The 20256-nt window shown below is 36.6% G+C and overlaps 3 protein-coding genes across 7 annotated transcripts in view; all 3 read right to left on the bottom strand.

The window, feature by feature from the left end:
• The window catches only part of LOC124154393, a 48198-nt gene extending 47296 nt beyond the window's left edge, over window positions 1-902 (bottom strand). For 2 of the 3 annotated variants that reach the window (XM_046528091.1, XM_046528092.1), the window contains exon 1: window positions 714-896. The gene's annotated coding sequence lies outside the window, so the exon portion shown is untranslated. Of the gene's footprint in view, window positions 1-713 lie in introns of all 3 variants that reach the window. The other variant, XM_046528093.1, reaches the window with a different exon arrangement.
• The window catches only part of LOC124154390, a 102753-nt gene that overhangs the window by 70855 nt on the left and 11642 nt on the right, over window positions 1-20256 (bottom strand). Inside the window, exons 6-7 of one of the 3 annotated variants that reach the window (XM_046528083.1) lie at window positions 18847-19010; window positions 18506-18708 (exon numbers count right to left, since the gene is read on the bottom strand). The exons of 1 other annotated variant lie outside the window; for it this stretch is intronic. In XM_046528083.1, coding sequence (XP_046384039.1) covers window positions 18863-19010 — 148 coding nt within the window. In that variant the 3' untranslated portion in view covers window positions 18506-18708; window positions 18847-18862. Of the gene's footprint in view, window positions 1-18505; window positions 18709-18846; window positions 19011-20256 lie in introns of those variants that run through there. One more of the 3 variants, XM_046528082.1, reaches the window with a different exon arrangement.
• On the bottom strand, window positions 2379-11297 carry LOC124154398. Its single transcript, XM_046528099.1, has 6 exons — window positions 11109-11297; window positions 9367-9455; window positions 7049-7167; window positions 4677-4828; window positions 4184-4334; window positions 2379-2700 (listed from the first exon to the last, which is right to left on the bottom strand). The coding sequence occupies exons 1-6, from the start codon at window positions 11137-11139 to the stop codon at window positions 2562-2564; spliced, it is 681 nt and encodes a 226-aa protein (XP_046384055.1). The 5' UTR covers window positions 11140-11297; the 3' UTR covers window positions 2379-2561.

The raw sequence follows: 20256 nt of genomic DNA, 5'->3' as shown, positions 1-20256 counted from the left end.
TTTAATGTAGCACATGCATAGTCGTTTACATTTTCCATTTCCCACTATAATATTGAGTATGAGCACTTCGGTGTGGTCCGCATATTTGCCTGCCGTCAGCCACTATGACCATAATTTGTTTCTGAGGACAAGCGGAGATCATGGGGTGCAGGCAAAATAATTCTAGTATCAAAGTTGGGAGTACTAAGCTGCTCATTAAAAGTTGGAAATTGATACCAAGGTGATATTGCATCACGACCGGTGTTTGGGCTATTGTCATGTCAACAGGGATCTAACGGGTGTACCTGTGTATCGCTCCATAATCTGTATAATATTAATACTACCTACTGTCGTCGCAGAAATAATGTTCACTCGATTCTCAAAATGAATATGCGAAGCTCGCAAAGGGACACCAAATTGGTAATTTCATTCCTCGTTCCATTTACCGCACATTTAGTTAGACTTTCTAATTAAAAACTTTTTTAATAGAATTAATCAGGATAGTGGCGAAAAAAAGTACAATTTTTGAACAAGTTCAAGCATACCGCCGACTTTCGTTGCCCATAATTAGGAGAAAAATCATTAAATTGAAACCAAATTTTAGAAATATTTTGATTAAGCTATTTGTGGTTGCTCCTCGCTTCATTAAGCCAAGCCTCTAAATCCGTCAACTGCATTCAATTTTTATTGTTAGGTAAACGATGCGTGTGAAAATTTTAAAAGTATGTACTCACCAATAAAGGTCAGATGACTCAAATGCGCCATTTCGATCGGCAAATCTCAATCCAATGTAGAAGAAAGAGTGACGGAATAATTCGTCGAAGACAATTTATGCGACGCACTCCGGTGTCCTGCAAACTGATTCAAGTGCCCTTTCTGCGCGTCTCATGAACTCATAAAACGGATCCTCTGCGAGGAGGAAATGTCGCCCCTTCATTATCGAAGTTGTGACCTTGTGAGGTTGAGTGCGAACTAATCTTGAAAATAGCAGCCTCTCAACGGAAAAGATGGCATCCAATGATGATGATTATGAGTCGATTTCAAATGACGATTCTCGCTTCCACCGATTCTCGGGCACGGAATCGGAATCGAGAATCGATCGCTTAAAGTGGATTCCTATTCCAGGAAGATAAATATTTTGAAAATTGGCCATAAGCTTTGGGCATAAAGGCTGGCACTCACCGCATGCATTATGCGCTGTACATTATTAAGTAAACAATTCATCTCTGAAACAGTTAAAACGTTCATTTTATTACTTCAGCTGAGGATACATTACTGATACACCAATTTTCTATTTTTAATAAATACATTTTTTGGACCACTTAATCGTCCTTGTTACTTTATTGACGGAACAGTTGGGCAAGAAGGGCGATGAGATAAGGTTGGCGGGAGAAGCGGTCCTTGACTTGAGTCCATGAATTTCAATTCTTAAATAAAATGACGGCAACGCCACTGATAAATCAATAGACCAGCTGTTAGTATCAATAAGAATGGATGGAATTGGAATCGATAATTGATATTCGATTCGAAAAATCGATATTAGAATAGGAATCGAAAAACGGTGGAATTGACTCATCCCTACAACTATTTCCTCCCCCCACCTCAAGCAAACCCCTGATAACCTAACCCCCTGTCCGCCTACTCCTCTGCTAACCGACCCCCCTTAACCGCTCCCGTTCCTAATTACCATTCTATTAGAAGAATGCTAGAAAAGAAGTTAATTAAAGGTAAATGGAAACAAATGTTCTTTTAATTGATTAAAAGAATGAAGTGAACGGAAGTAAATACAGCAATTATGACAATAATAATAACTGCTTAAAATTGTGTCCCCTACCACCTCCTGAAGCATTGTAGGTTCCTGCTGAAACACTCTGTATTTGAAATGATCATAGAGAGTACGATAGATGGAAAATATTTTTATTGAAAGGAAAAAATCCATAAGGACAAAAATTATACAGCAAAATTTGCAGGAGAATTAATTACAAAATAGAAAATTACAATAATGAAAACCATTGAATTTTTAGATATTTCTATGTGTAATATTTTAATATTTCATTTAATTACAAAACGTCAAATGCATCAAACATAAGTAAAACAATAGTTAAACGCATCTCTTCAAGCCGGATTTGATAAAAAAGCTTGATTTATTAACTTAATAAATAAAGAAAATCCACAGCAAAAAGGAATCATAATAAAAATACCACCAATTTTAAAAAATTAGAGCAACTTATGCTATTCCCGAGACATTAAAAAATCATTATGTTTTATAAATGTTTTAAAAGATATGCTATTCCAGCGAAAGTAAGTAATCATTATATTATATTAGAGGCGGGAATGGTCCATGGGGTAGCCAGTATTTGTTATAATGAGCAATTTCTCATAAGTGATAAACAAAAGAATTGTACTATAGATGTAAAATTTTATTATCTGAACCAAAAATACAACGAAGAAAATTAAAATTTATTCCAATCACTACTTATCACATGTTATGATAACTTCAGTTTGTCATATTTTTCTCATCACGGAGAATTGGCGTCGAGAAATACATGCAGATAAATAAATATAAAACACCACAGAGAAATTCACCTTACTTTAATATCATATTTACCACAGGAATCAGAGACCAATAACACCGCTTTTAATGTAGTAAAAGTATTATGCAATCTATGTGAACATGAGAAAACATTTTTTATGGAGCAATCAAAATAAGCGCCCGATTCCCTGTTAAAAGAAAAAGGTTTGAGGCATTAAATACATTGTCGGATATGTTATTCGCAGTTCTCATAAATTTATAATAATCATGCAGTAAACTTATGGGTATGAGGAGATTCGTTTGAATTAGTACAGGTGAGTTGAGAAGTTAAAAAAGACGGAGTCGCACCTCTCATTCTCTCCGATGCAATTTTATTACATCTCTGCTATTCTGAGGCCAAACTCATGATTATCTGAATTCGAGCACCCCCAATGATACAGTCCGAGATCTGTAACATCCATTGCTTAAGGCTGTTGGAGCGTCATCGGCTGAAGTCAAATGAATTACTCGGGCTACTATTTATTTACGTAAAAGAGTTGCAAAGTAATGTTAAACAAAATTAAACATAGCACTAAAATGAAGCACAATTTTGCACCAGCAAAATGCAAACGTGAATAATTATTTTAAACAAGGTATTTAGAGTAATCTAGTCGACTATTTTCAACACTGCTTCGAACCTTTGCACACTGAACTGAACGACACACCTTGAATAAATATTCGCAATCTAAGAGGTAAATCCCAAATAAATATATTTTTTTTAAGCAAAAGATATGCTAAACGTATGTGATAGCCGGAAAACTACATATATTTGCGTGATTTAGGCCTAGTCAATGTTTTTGGTTTTCGTTCTACGATGATGGTACCAGAGATCCCGGCGGCCATCAAGCCAGTTTATGGAGGTTTTTCGCAAATATATCTCTTATTTTGTCAAGAACCAATACTTTCCCGTGCATATTTAGATTTTTTATTTTTGATATTTTTTTTATTTTAGGAAGGAAATAAATAGTGTTTTTATATTTTGGGGGAGCGGGCCGGGGTCCGGACCCCTCGGACCTCTCCCCTCGCAATACCACTGCTCATCCCCACTAGGCGCCAATACATTGAGCTTCCAAAAAAAGGTTGTATCGTTCGTCGGGGTGATTCCGGTCATATATCGATCACACAAAATATCTCCAAAGCGTGAGTCATCAGAATAATTTCGGAGCTTTTTGGTTCTTGAGTAACGCGCAGATACGCAGGGATCTAAAAATATCTCCCGTATTATCTGATTTAAAAATTAGCATTCATAAATTTGCAAAAACGTTTTGCAAAATAGAAAACAAAATACTCACGAGTCTCTGGAACTATGAAAATTCATCTATATTACGACGAAAAACACCAAAAACAGCCCTTAACCTATCCCACATCTCTTCCCCCTAATTGAGTCAGTCGGTGCCATGATTAGCAGAAACCACCAAATGCTGAAATTCCTGGTAGACAGCAAACCAGCTGGGAACCAGGCACCACTCAACAAAAAAGAAACCCTTTGCGTGCATGCGTGCGTCCAAAGCGTGAGATATAGCTGGGAACATGAGCTACAACAAAGCCCGCGAAATTTTAGCGTAGTGTAGCGTCCAAAGCGTGAGTCACTCGGTCGCCACCGTCCCGTCAATTTTATCAGTACATACTTACTGGCAGACATATTCCATCGTATACAGGTTAGTAACATCCGGATCTTCAAATTCGCAGAGCGTAACAGCATCTAAGTTTTTGATGAAGTCTAAATTTGTTTTACATTCTTCCCAACTATTCTTGAGACAACTCATGTCTTCGTCGGTTAGGCCTGAAAAGTTTACGATGGATTAAAAAAAATCATCATGTCTGATCAAACAAAGCCTCAGTCTAAGGACCTAGGCAGCTTAATATGTTATAGAAAATGGCATTCCATACCGAACCCAAAACCGCCATTGAAACCATGTTACATTGCGTGGTGTTCTGTTAATTGACGTGAAAGTAAGGACAGATATGCATGTATACAGACAAACCGGATACAAAAGCACTTTTTTTCTCCCATATATGAGTAAAAAAAAGCTAAAAAATATAGTGGCGAGTCGCCACAATTTATCTTCAAATTGCAAGTTATCTTTTCAGTGATCTTAAAACGTAGTTAGGCACTACAAATTACCAAGAAACATTTCCTTTTCACTGTCACAGAAATAATTTACGATTGTCTCAGCCAACTGCACAGTGGATGGAAGCATAGTCTTCGATTTATTGGAGAATTCCCTCATACTTTCGACTCCATGTTTAATGCAATCCCATATCTGCTCTCGTCTCCTGGAAGAAGGTTTTAAGTATGGCATAAGCATTTTTTTGTTATAAAACTCCATGACGTCAAAATACTGATAGAGACAAGTTGAAATTGTGCGTATCAAGTGCTGAATGAATAAATGAATACATGTTGTCCTGGAGGAAAAATGTATAAGCGGAAAGAATAGAAAATGCATGTAACGTTCCGCTGTGAAAAGTATACCAATTCAGTGATACAAAAAATAAATATTCGGCTTTGAAGAAATCATAACAAGGCTTATCAAGTAAAAAAGTGTTCGGAAAACAATACAATAAAATATTTAAGATCAATAACACAAAAAATATAAGTTTTCACAACAACCGTAACGACCACGTCTCTAAATAGAAAGTTTTGATAACAACAAAAAAGATAAATTTTCCTTAATCCTGGTTATCAAATAAGAATACAGTCTTTCTTTAAGTAATTGAAGTGATTACGATGTATTCATATCCAGGTAGGGTACCTCGGAATCTAAATGCGGTAAGTTGAAAAGATTTTAAATATTGGTGTGGGATTAAAAAACGTTTCTAGGTCTGTCACAGAAAAGAAAAATTCCAACACATTTAAACTTGCATCAAGTTAAGGTAATAGGTACAAATCACTTAAAAACTTACCTACGTAAAGATTAACCTGCAAATACATAATTAGCTAGATCTGGTAATAACTTTACGCATCAAAAGAAAAGGTTATCTCCAATGTAATTTTTAACGCCAATTGATTTTGCCCGTGTTTGTAGAATGAATTGTGTACCTTTACGTGTAAAGTTCGTGGTGTTAAATGGTTTTTTTGGGCAAAAAATCACTCAGCAGCCGAAATTCATCGTGAATTGAATGCGGTTTACGACCCAAACAGTGTGAGTGAAGGTGTAGTCCGTCATTGGGTACGATTATTCAAAAATGGATGAACAAACATTCACGACTCAACGATTTCGGGGGTTCAAAAATTAGCCAGATCTTCAATGCGTAGTGACAGATTGTCTCCATTCAGATTATCATGAAGAGGGGATTGCCAAGACTCTTAAAAGGTATAACAAGTGCTCAAATCAATTTGATGACTCTGTGGAAAAATAGTTTTCATTTTAAGATAATAAAATTGTTCTAATTTCACTGGTTTAATTTGAATTTTAAAACGGTGGTTACCTTCTTAAACGGGTTACCCTCGCATACCAATTTCTTTCCGTTAGGGCAGTCACGATGTAAAAAACAAGGAATGCATGTAAAGTGATATTAACACCTCATCATTGCGCTTCCCGTATGTCATGATCTTTTATGGAATCATTTTCCCGAATGTTTAAATCCCCACCGCATGGGTAGGCACAAAGCATGTCTAAACAAAAGTTGCCAGCGTATTTGTTAAAATGGTACAATACAATGCCAGTAACGTAGACATTTATTTTTTTATTGTTTCTCTACTTATTTAATATATTCGAGTGATTAATTATTTATTGGCTGTATTTTTTACAATTTTTACCAACATATACACAGTTAAAGAGCTACGGCATTTATTGTTTTACCTATTTTATTTAAATTTTTATATGTTCAACATTTTGTAATAAATTATTGAATTTGTTGTTTTTTTATTCAGTTTCAACTTTTACAAACAATTTTTTAAAAAGATTTATCTGTTTTTAATGTAATTAAAATCATTAATCAAATTAAGGTCATTACTCAAAAATTTTATTATAGCCAATATGGGGTAATCATCTACCTCTCAGTGTCTTTTACTTGTTATTTGTTAAGTTTATCATGTTTTTTTACTGGAATTTAATTATATATGCTCACTACCTGTTTTTATAAAAAAATATGTCATGCATCCTGGCTTCCTGAGCGATATTAGCGACAGGAGGCTCAACCTTGACTCGACCAGCTCAATCTGATGTCAAAGGAAGTCAACCATCAGATGAAGAAGGTAACATAGGTATATTCAATGGACGATTTGAGAAACTCATCTATCAACCATTGTTATATCTAAATATGAGCCGAATGGCTGAAATGAAAGCAATTAAACATGTAAAAGAGCCCAGGTCCTGGGGAAGAAGGGGCCGGATTTTGTCCTCACCTGGACCTCGTTAAATAAAGAGCAATTCAAGTCAAAAGTCCTCTGGGGGTAGACGAATCAATCAGGTATTAACTTTAACATTTCATGCAGTGGAACGATAAATCTCACTTCAGCAATGCTCGAGTAAGTCATGAGGTGTTATTGCTCACCTGCATACATGTTTGCAATTGAGGCATGCAGTAGTGTCGCTGTAAAGTCTTGCTGTTTCGTTCACTTTGTCCGGTGAGAATTCTTCGGAGATGCATTCCATTACAGGTGCTAGAAACACCTGAAAAAAATTTCGGCTTACTTATATTTCATAATTGAATCAATTAATAATTATAATTTATTTGACCGTTTGTTCGCAATACGTCTTCTCTTCAACCAGTGGCGCATAGAGTGTGGATTTCGGGGGATAAAACATCCCCCCAGAGAAATTTCTAAGTTTAATCTATTTTACAGAATCGGATTAACATTACTTATAGATTAGTGTAAGGATTAATAAAATATCCCTCATAAGGAGGTAAAACTAACCATTTTAAACCATTTATCTGAATTTTTTTCTGGCGGAGGGCCCCCGCACCTCCCGCTCCCACCCTGGCGGGTATGCCAATCACACCAGGCTCTCCTGTATCAGTTGCGCCTGAAACCTCTCCTAGCCTTAATTCCTAGCTGCGCCCCTGATATTTGATAATGTATATGAAATGAAAATTGCTCTTCAAAAGTCAACTTTTGATAGTATTTTTATATAAAAAATTGCTCAACATGTCGTGGTTTTTTTCATTTTTTTAGAACGACGAATTTTAACAATCTAAGTTATACGTATTTTATGGCTTATTAAAAATTCAGACCGATTCCTCGATGACCGATGATTTTAAGTACTTAGCAGGGATAATGTTATAGTAGCATTCGTTAATTTAAGCGCGGGAAAAACTCGGGTACTAAACTTATTTGGAAGTATTCCTTTAGAATGTGGTTAATTTATCATCTGCACCTAGTCGAAGAAATCAATACTTAATTGCCCATGTCTGATCATTTATAGACGAGTTCTCTGTGTGGTAATTCATTGTATTATAATTAAATAGAAACAGCTTTAGAAATTTTCCACACTCCTTTATTCGCTTAATTCGGTTTCAACGTTTACACATTATCAAGAGCCATCTGAATAAAGAGATGCTAGACTGGCAATATATATTTCTGGATGGTCTAGGTAGTGTAAAATTTATAATTCTAAATTGTAGCCTGTTTTAGAGTAGAAATTTCTAAAATATTGTATATATGAGCAATATAGTCTGATTTTATCAGAAAAGCTATAAATTATTTGAGTAAGCCAATAGCGTGATATTGTATGGAGTGAAAACTTAGGCGATGCAGAAAATATCAATGAAAAGACTGAAAGCAAAATGGAACGTGGTTCTTAAGATGGCATCACAAAATAGCACGGATCAAGAACGTTTCAAACACTTAATTGAACGTAGAGCAGATCTTGATTTCTTTCTAAGGTAGTTAATTGAGGAGAGGAAAATCTCATATCGTAGCCACATTCTGAGAGGGTAAAAATTACTTATTTCTCAGTCTGATCATAGAACGGAGAGCTGAAGAAAAGCGCTCAAGAGGGAGAAGAAAGTGTTCATGGGCACAAAACATCAAAGAGCTTTGAAACAAGGTAATTGCATGGAGGAGGCAAAATTTCATCCCATGGAAGGGTGATTTCTGTTCCCACTTCGGTCGCAATTCAATCGGTTTTCAAAAATGTCCGCGGCGCGGTGATGAGTGCAATGCGATCCACTTTTTTCACAATATTTTTCATTAAAATGTTTATAATTGCGAGGAATAGCATTAAGCTTTAATGCAATTGATAGTACATCTTTATGTATGAGGGGATTGAAAGTCAAGGGGTAGGTACAAGTGACATTTTTTTGTAAACAGTGTTAGGCACGGAAATTATTTAAAGTAAACAAACGAGATGATCTGGATATTTAATAGTGCATTTTACTCTCGATATCAGCACAGAGCATAAACTCATTCGATTCCCTTGGCAACCAAGTTTTTGTATATTTAGTCTATCAATTTCTGTACCTAGCTCTGATAAGGTAAATCATTACTTGTATCCCTTGGCTTCTCACCCCCTCATATATAAATTTCGGTTAGTAACACTAATTATACCATTTTTCATCGTGAAACTCGGATCAATTTGTCCGTCAGTGACGCGAGTGGTGACTTCTGTAAACCCATTTAAATGCGGGGTTGCTGACAACACATTTATAGGCTAAAATGAGATTGAGGGACTGTAATATAGAGATAATGGGGACTAATTTCAACGGGAAAGAAAGCGGTCTCTGAGCATTTTACGCACTGAATAGTGATTGGCATCAAGAAAAACAAGGTGTCAATAATAAGTCCACAGTGGTAGTTATAATTAAATGATCAAGTCGAATCTTAAATGTAACACAAATGATACATTAGTGTAATCTGATCCATAACTCACGTCACATCTTTCCCGGCATTCCATAAAGCTCTCAGTTTGTAGGTGCGGAGGTAGAGCAACTGTGAGCGTTGTAAATGTCACAAAGAGACCTGGAAATCGAGGATGAAATTTAAAGCATCCACCTTCCTCAGAGTTAGGTAGGAGACTCATGAGTTGAGTAATATATATACTACTTATACTATACTATACTACTTCATTCATTCACACGGCGCCTTAAGCGCAAACATACAAATAAATTCACAGGTAAGGAATAAAAGGGATAGGAACATATAATGGAAAAAGGACAAGGACGACAGCTGGTAGATAAAAACTATGGAACCCACTCTGTAAACATTGTTTTCTTACTTCATAGGTAGGCTTCGCGAATATATGTCTCAAACATCTTTTCCCGGGGAAAAATTGTTATCAATCACCACGGTTACGTTCTACAACCAGCTTAGCAGAAAATAAAATTTTACGAATGTAAACTAGTCATTTCCCTGCACTTGTATTGGTATTTAATTTGTTGTAGGAGTTTTGCTGAGCCCGATCGCTGATGATAGAAGGACTCCGATTGTCTACCGGCGACCAATCCCGTTAATCGGTTCTTAACTCAGTGCGCGCCGGGTACGATCTTTCGAAGGTGGCGGTCCGAAAGAATCGCTGAAAGCAAACGCAATGCCGCTTCAAAAAGAAATCAAATGCATAAATTCTGGCTAATTATCATAAATGTTAATAATTTTATCACTGGAATTAAGAATTCATCCAGCTATATTTAATTCAGTAAAGACAGCTTGTCACTCGTATTAGGTAGCTATGCACCTGCCCCGGCCATAAGTCTTGCATTAGTCAATTGAAGAGAAATAATTCTTCCTGTGATCGACGCTCAATCTAGCACAGAGTGGTCACAATTACACAAGGCGTAGTGAGGTAATTTAGAAGAAAACTGACTACAGTTTTGAAATCAGCATATCCATTTCCGCAAAGGGCAGCTCAAAATTTGAAGTCAACAGGAAATGTGTTTAAAATTGTTCCCCAGGGTAATCAGTCGATGAAAATAAGGCGAGAATTAATTCTCTTTGACAGTCACTTGAGATAAAGTTGGTGGAAAAAAGACACATTAAGGGATGATTTAATAGAAGATGGCATGTTTTTAAAAAATAATTCAATTGACAGGATCCACATGTGTATAAAAAAGTTAAATTTTACTATCAGTCGCACAAAAATACCTACAAAAATATACGAACATCATTAGCCCTCTATTTGATTCATTTTTAAAGTATCATTCAAGTATCAAAGCGTCTTTCAGATAATATGAGAATGTAGATCAATGATTAAGTATTAAAGCTTGGGTTGTACATTTGGGATGGCCATTCTTCAAGGTTACGCACCTATCGGATCACGAATTTTTCCCGTTCAATTTTGGCTCCCTTCCTGTCGTACTGCATGCTTAAAAATTCCGCTACTAACACCTAGAAACTTTCTAAGTGTATGCATGAGCTTAAAGAGTAGACCTTTGTTAACCATCTATTGCATCTCGGGTATAAAAGAAATTAAACCTCAGTGGCTTCAGATTGCTATTTTCTTCACAAAAAAGTAGTTTTTGTATTAAAACCAACCTAATTCCATTCTGAGTGAAGAATGTGCCGTAGAAGTCGCATAACACTGATTTGGGAGACTAAATTATCAAGAATCTACGAAAGGTTTAGAATTTTATTGATCCCAACTTCAGATGCAACATTTTTAAAACGTTAATTACTCACCGAATATGAATAGTTGATTCGTCGACGCCATGCTTAGGCTGCACTTGATGCTAAATGTGTTAATAATTTTATAACTTCGGTATGTTGGTAAAGTAAAGCGAATCTGAGAAGAGGAGAAATTTCTGAGGAAAGCAGAGCGTTCTCTGTTTAGCACGCAACTCAGCTCGACTGAGAATGACTCCAACAATATTGATCAGCTGATATCTTCAATATATTCGCGAACGTAGCATATATAGATTGAGATATGACGCACGCATATTCTCTCAATGTTGTTGTGTAAACGAGTCAAAGGGAAATTGCGATTTTGATTAGGAAACATCATAGAACCAGTTCCAATCGAGCTATTATCCTCGAAGGAAAAAGACTGCCCTCAATATCGGCGGGGTAAAGTCCTCGCTTGCCAAACCAAAGGTCGCGGGTTTGAGTCACGCTCAGCAGGAATAGGCGCTATAGTATTCGGCTTGTATAAAAATAATAACATTAATACAGTAGATTCCGTTTAATGAGTGCACCGGTTACTTGGGGCAGCCGCTTAATTGGGGCAGATCTTGAAGAACAGAACCCAATAGAGGAATATCCCAGAGTATTCTCCGCTTAATTGGGACAGCATGCCGCTTTATTGGGCCATGAGTCGGCGACATAGACTCTATACTCGTGACGAAATTAAATTTTTTTGTTTTCAGAATACTATTTTTTTTATATTTTCCTCATTTGATTTACCCTTATTATTCACAAATGTTCCTATTCTTGCCCTATTTTGAAAGCTCTTGTTGTTATGTTATCCGCAATAGGATAGGACTTTTCTTTAATAGGACTTAGTAAAAGACATTCATTCAGCGTCGCCTGTGGCTGTGAAAAATATTTTTAACAAAAATGTTATAATTCTTAAAAATGATAATAAATTATCTAAACTCGCTGACTTATTAAATAAATTAATAGTATAATTAACTTATGTTACATTATAAACATTCTTCAGTCTTCTTACTACCATTTCAAAGTTTTTTATGCCCATATACAAGAGAGTTCGCCTAATCTGGGCAGCCGCTTACTTGGGGAAAAGGGCACAAGTCCCTATGTGTCCCAATTAACCGGAATCTACTGTAGTAATATTAATAATTTATTTATTCATTTACTAAATATGTATACAAGAAATAATGTTTTATACAATAGTTTAAATATTCAATTGAAAACGTGTACATTCTGGTCCCGCTAAGCCGAAATTGGCTTGTCAGCAGGTGCCACATTGAGCAATATAATTTGTGTCTTGTAATATTACAAAATTAACAATTTCATAAACAGGTGCAATTAAAGTATTATATTCTGCATCGCGTAAAAAAAAACAAATGAAACATTTAATAAAACATTCTTAATAACAAATAAGCATACCATCATATGTAATACTTTTACACTTCATTGTAAACAACCATTCAATAACCATGTCTTAATTTTTCTTTTAACTTCACTCAACGTTTTTAAATCTTTAAATTCACTCTTTAGATTATTAAACAGTTTAGGTAAAACTAATATATAATAATAATATACTACGTACATTAAACCTTGAATCGACGAATACGAAAGATCCTACACAATATCGATCAATAACATGCCTTCCTGCAATATAAGCAGGTTGGAAATGTGGAGGGAGTAAGTAATTAGAATATTTTGATCAAATTAGCGCTCTCTAAACTATTTAAATTTACTGAACGCTGTTAGAGCTGCGATTTGTGAGAGGATTTCCAATAGCAAGTACTCGTCTGTGACAGGGAATTCCAATGATAATAATGTAGCATAAAATTGGAGCAAATCATGGCAGTTTTTAATTAATTTAAACGATAAAAAATTGTTGCTTTACAAATATTGTGAGGGATAATATACTGGATTCGTTTTTAGTGAAAATTTCAGGTCATTACTTCACTTTTTTGGAATTCCTGCATTTAGATTCCTAATAGTACTTTCTTCTATTTATGTCTTTTTATTTCATTTTTTTTGCCTTTAAACGGCTGAAAATGAAAAGAACTTACAAAAATGTTAAATCATATGTATCTCGGTCAAGTTAGCTAAAAAAAATAGGGTTACTCTTACATAAATTCCCAACATGCTGAAAATTTGCATGAACATTAAGGATACCACTCCTACGAAATCCCGAAAGGTCCTCATCCATCTTTATGCATGCTAGGGTGCACAATGGAAATCCCCACTCTGATGAGATGATCACGATTAAAAGCTGTTTAATGATTTATTATTGCAGTCGAATAGTAAAGGAGTAACGCGATAAATTACACGACCAATGAGCTTCACCACAATTTCATGCAAATGTGTAAAGGTTTTGGGCCGATAATAGTATATCGTCAGATCGGCATGAAAGAAAATCATCAAACCCATTTCATAGCCTGCTCTAAAAGAAAGGCGCCAAGACGTCCCATCCGAGAGTGCTGTCCTTCAAGTGATGACCATTCTACACCCAAGCAGGTATAGTGTAATCTCTGAAAAATCTTTGCCTCCGCCGGGGTATGAACCAAGGTCCACGGGGTGGAAAGCAAGCGCTCTAGTCATCAAGCCTATACCCTAGACTTTCAGAAAGCGAAGACGTCTTGGGAATAAACTGTGGATTGAACTATAATTATATTGGTTACTGCCTCGCTTTTATATTGTAAGCTGAATGGGAGCTGCACCGTGATTGGCTGTCTGACTGGGCGCTTTTCTCTGATTGGCTCTCTCTTTGATGACTCTTTTTCAGGCGCTGTAATAGAAGTATCCATCTTCTCTATTGAAATTCAATGGTTTTTTAAATTTCTATTGCTTCCCTAATTTGTCTTGGGAATTATCGGCACTCCTTAACTAAAAGTTTCTTTTCCTCAAATTTGATGCCGTGGCCAGGTTCGGACCATGCATGTTCGGTGATGGCGGAGAGTTGAAACTGTTTATTATTGGTCGCCCTTTGATGTTCTTTAATCCTTACATGCATGGTGCAGCAAGTTTCCCCAATGTAGGATTTTCCGCAGGAGCAAGGCTCCTTGTATACCCCCTCATACAGTTATTGCGGAATGATGTCCTTGGGCCCGGGAAGGAAGTCCCTTATCTATTATAGCCAATCACAGTGCAGCTCCCATTCAGCCTAAAGTATATAAGCGAGGCAGAAACCAACAGCTGACACATTCTGCCGATATTCTTGATTTTACCGTTTGCAATAACCTTCCCATTACTTCAACTCCTGATGTAATTCATTCATTCACTTCCGACCACTTTCCAATACTTTTTCACATTCCCATCCAGCCGCGTAAAATAATTCCTCCTGCCAAAATTTTCACTAATTGGTCTCGTTTCGTTAATTCCCTTACCATCAATCTCGATTCTATTCCTCTCCTTGATTCCCCCTCCACGCACGATCTTGATCAGAGAGCTTCACTCATCAGTTCCACTTTAACCCGGGTTAAAGATTCCGTCACGCGATCCATTCCCGTCTCCGCGAGCGCGCCCAGTCACTTCGATCAATCTATCGTAGAACTGATTAAGCGTCGTAATGCCGCGCGTAGGCGATGGCAACGCTCCAGAGATCCGTATGACAAGCTGCGCTACCAACATCTCTGCGCAGGCGTCAGAAGGGAAATCTCAAAACATTCTTCCGAGCGTTGGAACACACATGTATCTACACTCTCATTCGAAGACAACACCCTTTGGAAAACATCAAAGTCCCTCAGACGCACAGTTAAAGTAATTTCTCCCCCAATTAAACATGATAACAAATACATTTACGACCCGAAACACAAAACCGAAATCCAGGCGGACCATTTGCAACAAACCATGGCACTAGATCCTTCTCATTCTCCCCTTGATAGACAAATTGCCTTGGTTCTAAGTACTTTTTCTCTCCCAAAGCCAAATTTTGATATTACCTCTTCTTTTGAAATTGAATCTATTATCAATAAATTCCCCAAACACAAAGCCCCCGGTTTAGATGGCATCACCAATCTTTTATTGAAAAACAGTTGTAAAGTTCCCCGCTTCAGTCTTCTCCTTGCTGATCTATTTAATAATTGCTTCAAATCCTCCCATTTTCCGGCTGCCTGGAAAGTAGGCAAAGTAATTCTTATTCCAAAACCCGGAAAAAATCCCACCATCCCAGGAAATTCACGACCAATCACATTACTTTCCAACATTTCCAAAATTTTTGAAAACATCATACTATCGAAATTAGAATTACACATTCAACAAAATAACACATTACGCCCTGAGCAATTTGGTTTCAGGAAACGCCACTCTTGCACTCACCAAATCCTTCGCCTCGTTGAACAAGTTACACGCGGATTTAACCTTCGACGCCCTACAGATGCGGTTTTTCTGGACGTTGCCAGAGCCTTTGATCGCGTTTGGCATGACGCGCTCATCTACAAAATGTATCTTAATCAGTTCCCGATGTCTCTGATCGCGCTCGTCAGAAGTTACCTTCGAGGCCGCTCGTTTAAAATCTCCGACTTCAATATCTTGTCGTCGGAAAGACCAGCGCGAGCTGGTGTTCCTCAGGGCTCGCTGTTGAGTCCGTTATTATTCAACATTTTCGTAAACGACATTCCCACAGACGATGACACTACACTCCACATGTATGCAGACGACACAGCCATTTCAGCACAATCCAAATACACCGACACTAACATCAGAAAACTCAACAGACATCTTAGCAAAATTCATAAATGGACCGAAAAATGGAAAATTCAGATAAACGCCTCCAAAAGCAGTCATTTACACTTCGAGAGAACCCGAAAACACGAACCTAGAAATTCAATACTCATCCAAAACACACGCGTTCCAAGGGTCGATAACCACCGCTTTCTTGGCGTCATCCTCGATCAACGTCTCTCCTACAAATCCCATTCCACTGCAGCAATAGCCAAAGCCCGGCAGGCACAATACGCATTAAACGGACTTTTATGTAAAAAATCCCCACTGACTAAAGACAATAAAATACGGCTGTACAAAGGAATAATTCGTCCCATCCTGCTCTTTGGCGCAGAGATTTTCGCAAATTCCCTCCCAATTCAAAATAAATTAAATACATTTCAGAATAAGTCCCTCCGTTTCATCTTGCATTTTCCGCAGAGAACCAAAATTTCCCATGTCCTCAGAGCTCACAACCTAACCACCGTTCAGGAATTTATCAGTCAACAAGCAAATCGCATGGGCGCTCGTCTTACAGCTACACAAAATCCGCTTTTAATTAATATCTGGAATTACAACGAAAATCTGCCTACTACACATACACTGCCTAAGCATATCACTCGACTATGAGTCTTTCGTATGTCTTTTCTCCTTACGTTGCGTTCTTTTTTAATAAAATTCACATAAAATCGTTATAAAAAAAATGATAAGATACGTTAAAAAACTTAATAGAAAATCTAAAAAATATTTCGAAAAATCCACAAAAAAAAATATAAAATATTCAAAAATGAAAAGGACTCTAATCTAAAACCAAAAAAATAATAAAAAAATATACCATTTAGGTACCGAAAATATAAAAATATTGTTGCGAAAGCTATGTTCATTTTTTTTCTTTCTTTTCTCATCAACTTTGTTTTTAATTATTTTTAGTTTTAGTTCTCCAGTTCTATCAACAGTTACTTTAGATTATAAGTTTCCTCTTCTCACAAACATTACACTACACAAGTCACGCAAACCTCCGTCATTTTTATTTTAATTATTTTTGACAACATTGGTAGTGGTGGCAAATAGCTACCGGGACAATTTTTCTTGCGCCTTCGGCGCGTCAGAACGTCTGCTCGCCAACAGCTGACACTGAGCAGAGATATATGCAAATTCCCTCCCAATTCAAACTATATTAAATACATTTCAAATAAGGCCCTCCTGCTCGATCCTGCATATTCCGCAGAGAACAAGAATATTCCATGTCCTCCGTGCCCACAAATTACCAACCGTTCACGAAATCGTATCTAATCATGCCAAACACATGGGCGCTTGACTAACAGCTACACAGAATACACTACTGATCAATATCTGGAATTACGACGAAAACCTACCAACCTCACATACACTGACTGAGCACATCACTCGGCTATGAGTCTTTCCTATGTCATTACTTCTTGCGTTACGTTCTTTTACGTAAATCATTTAAAAAAAAACAATAAGATATGCTAGAAAATCAAAAAAGAAAATCTACATTAGAAATTCCACAAAAAAATTATAAAATCGAAAAATGAATAGGACTCTAATCTAAACGCCAAGAAAATTTAAAAAGCCATTTTGGCAATTAAACACAAAAATATTGTTGCGAAAGTTACTTCTTTTTCTCTACTGTTTTGTTTTTAATTGTTTTTAGTTTTAGTCGTTCAATTTTACGAGCAGTCAATTAGATTTTCAGCTTGCTCTTGTCACAAACATCACACTACACAAGCAACGCAAACATCCGACATTTTTATTTTTATTATCTATGAATACATTGGTAGTGGTGGTCATTGGCTACCGGGATAATTTTTCATGCGCCTTCGGCGCACCAGAAAGTCTGCAATAATAACAGCCGACACCTTCGACCTGAAAACGCTGGCAGGATAGCCAGCGAAACTGTTGTCTACAAACAAGCTGACGCGGAAGAAAACCCTGAAGAAATGCAGAGATCAAACCATCGCCGCGGAAACCTACGTTCTAACATGTATACCAAACACCTATATTTGCTATATATTTATTGATTCAGTAAAAAATTTAAGTAAGCGGACTAATCAAGCTTCACCAGCCTTTTTCTAATCTTAAATTAAGAATAATCTTCGGCCCAAAGTCCAGAATTCCTAGTTAAAGCGTCCTTGATTCAAAGTATCTTTGCAGAACTTAATAAAATATCTTTCTCAAGACAAGTAATTCAAACTGGAAAAATAACTACATGGAACGAGCGATAATGTTGCATCTACTCTGGGTGATAATCCATTGCATTTACTATTATCTAGAGTTGAGTATAAATTTCAACTATCTTTGCGACTGATAGGTCGGCCGAGGTTTTTTGGGTGGTGAGAGGACGTGAATTCATGAGAACCAAGCAAAATGCAATAGGCGGAGTCTAGCCACCGGGGAATTCTGCCAATTTCAGACCACCCGTGGTCTTCTTGAGTAAGGTAGCTGCGTAGTCAAGTGGGAAGGGAAGGCGAAGCTGTGACAAAAGTAAGGTTTTTGAGAAAATATGACGACGCCCGCGACTCTCGCTCTCTCCCCCCATTCCACATCGCAACTTCCGCCTCCTGCCGCAACACCGCTCGATACATCGCGACCTAACGACCAGGACAGTCGTAAAGTTATTTGAAAAGAATAGGAAGTAAAGTAGATAGATAAAAATTATTTATTGCACAGAAAAAATAAATAGAAGAACAAAATGAAAATAGAACAATCCGCAGGCACATTAATTACAAAATAGATAATTACAGTAATGATAAACTTTGAATTTTTTTAAATTTCTACTTGTAATATTTTACAATTTCGTAACATAACACAATATAACAATTGCATGAAACATAAGTAAAAACGGTAAGAAGTATTCCAGGAAATCCATTTATGGGAGGGTGGGGTTGACGGCAGTACTCTTGGTTACACCTATGGGTAAATAAATCTTGATGCAAAAATCTCGTAAAAATTTATTATCTGAACCAAAAACACAATAAACAAAATTAAAATTAAGTGATGTAATGATGACATCATTTTGTCCTATCTTTCTAATGACAGGAAACTGTCGAGGAGAAATACATACCTATCATAAGAAAATTTCACTCTGCTTCATTACCCGTCACATTATATTGGGCACAGGGAGCGGAGGTCAGTAATATCGGTTTTAATGCAGTAAAAGTCGATGCCAATCGACTTGAACATAACGAAGAATAGTTAATGGAGCATTCAAAAAAATGGGCTGAATTGCTGTAAAAGAAAAGATTTGGGTTATTAAATTAATGTCAGATGTGTTATTCGCAGTTCCCATATATTTACAACAGTCATGCAGTAAGCTCGTGGATATGAGTAGGAAAACTCGAATCATAACAAGTGATTTGATAAATAAAAAAATTGAGTCACGCCACTTATGCGCATCGAGCCAATTTTATTTCATATTTATTATTCTGAGGCCAAACTCATGATTATCTGAATTCCAGCCCGATCATCCTGTCCGTGAAGTGTAACATCCATCGCTGAAGTCTGCGGGTACAGCAGAAGCCAAGTAAATTACTCGGGCAACTTATTATTTACGTAAAATAGTTGCGAATCAATTGTAAACAATATTAAATATAGGACTGAGATGAAGCACAATTTTGCACCAGCAAAATGCAAACGTGAATTATGATTAATTTAAAAAAGCTATTTATTTGACTAGTTTCCACACTGCTTCGAACCTTTGCACATTGAACTGTTGACGATATACCTTGGCTAACTATTTACAATCTAAATTGTTAATCCCAAATAGATATATTTATTTATAAACAAAATATATGTTAGACGTATGTAAAAGCCGGAAAAATAAATATATTTGCGTAATTTAAACGAAATCAATATTATTGTTGTTGTGCCGAGATGTTGGTACCAGAGATCCCGGGGAGTATCTAGACAGTTTCATGTGGTTTTTTTGTCAAATTTCATTCTTATTTTATCACGAACCTATACTTTCCCGTACATATTTGGAGTTTTCACCAAATGTTACTCCAAATGTGTGCCGTCTCAACAACTTCTTGCGCGAACGGCTTCGCTAGCTCTAAAAACTCGAATTAATTTATAAGAGCCGCTGTTAAATTATCCTAATTTTACTGTCAAATATCTTCAAAACGGTTCATGGGAATCCCTTTTTTTTGGGTCATTGACAGTAAGTCTTTCAAGAAATATGTGACCATAGTTTCATCAAATGCTTGTTACTTTTTTCGAAGCGCTCTAACTACCTTAAGGAAAAGGAAGGTAAAATATGTAATCCACAGTCATTATCATAACTACCGCCCAAATCAAGCACGAACAATAAAAAAGCATGCATTCTGCGAACTGTACTTTCTGAGTGAAATTCGAACAAATTTTCATAATTCTATGCTACGCAGCTAAGTAAAAAAACCTATCGAGTGACCGTCTTAACGATTGAACTCAATTGAATGACTTGATGATACAACATCTGCAGTGGGATAGCCAGGAA

The sequence above is a fragment of the Ischnura elegans genome, chromosome 2 (genome assembly GCF_921293095.1).
Source record: "Ischnura elegans chromosome 2, ioIscEleg1.1, whole genome shotgun sequence".
Taxonomy (NCBI): domain Eukaryota; kingdom Metazoa; phylum Arthropoda; class Insecta; order Odonata; family Coenagrionidae; genus Ischnura; species Ischnura elegans.
Note: the sequence above shows the minus strand (reverse complement) of the source record. Positions and strands in the feature narration are given on the sequence as shown.

Excerpts from the sequence above, each read along its gene's own strand:
- LOC124154398 (XM_046528099.1), bottom strand. The coding sequence starts at position 11,139 with ATGGCGTCGACGAATCAACTATTCATATTCG. Across the intron at positions 4,335-4,676 it reads TGAAAAGGAAATGTTTCTTG|GCCTAACCGACGAAGACATG; the intron begins GTAATTTGTAGT and ends TAAACTTTTCAG. Across the intron at positions 2,701-4,183 it reads ACGATGGAATATGTCTGCCA|GGAATCGGGCGCTTATTTTG; the intron begins GTAAGTATGTAC and ends TTCTTTTAACAG.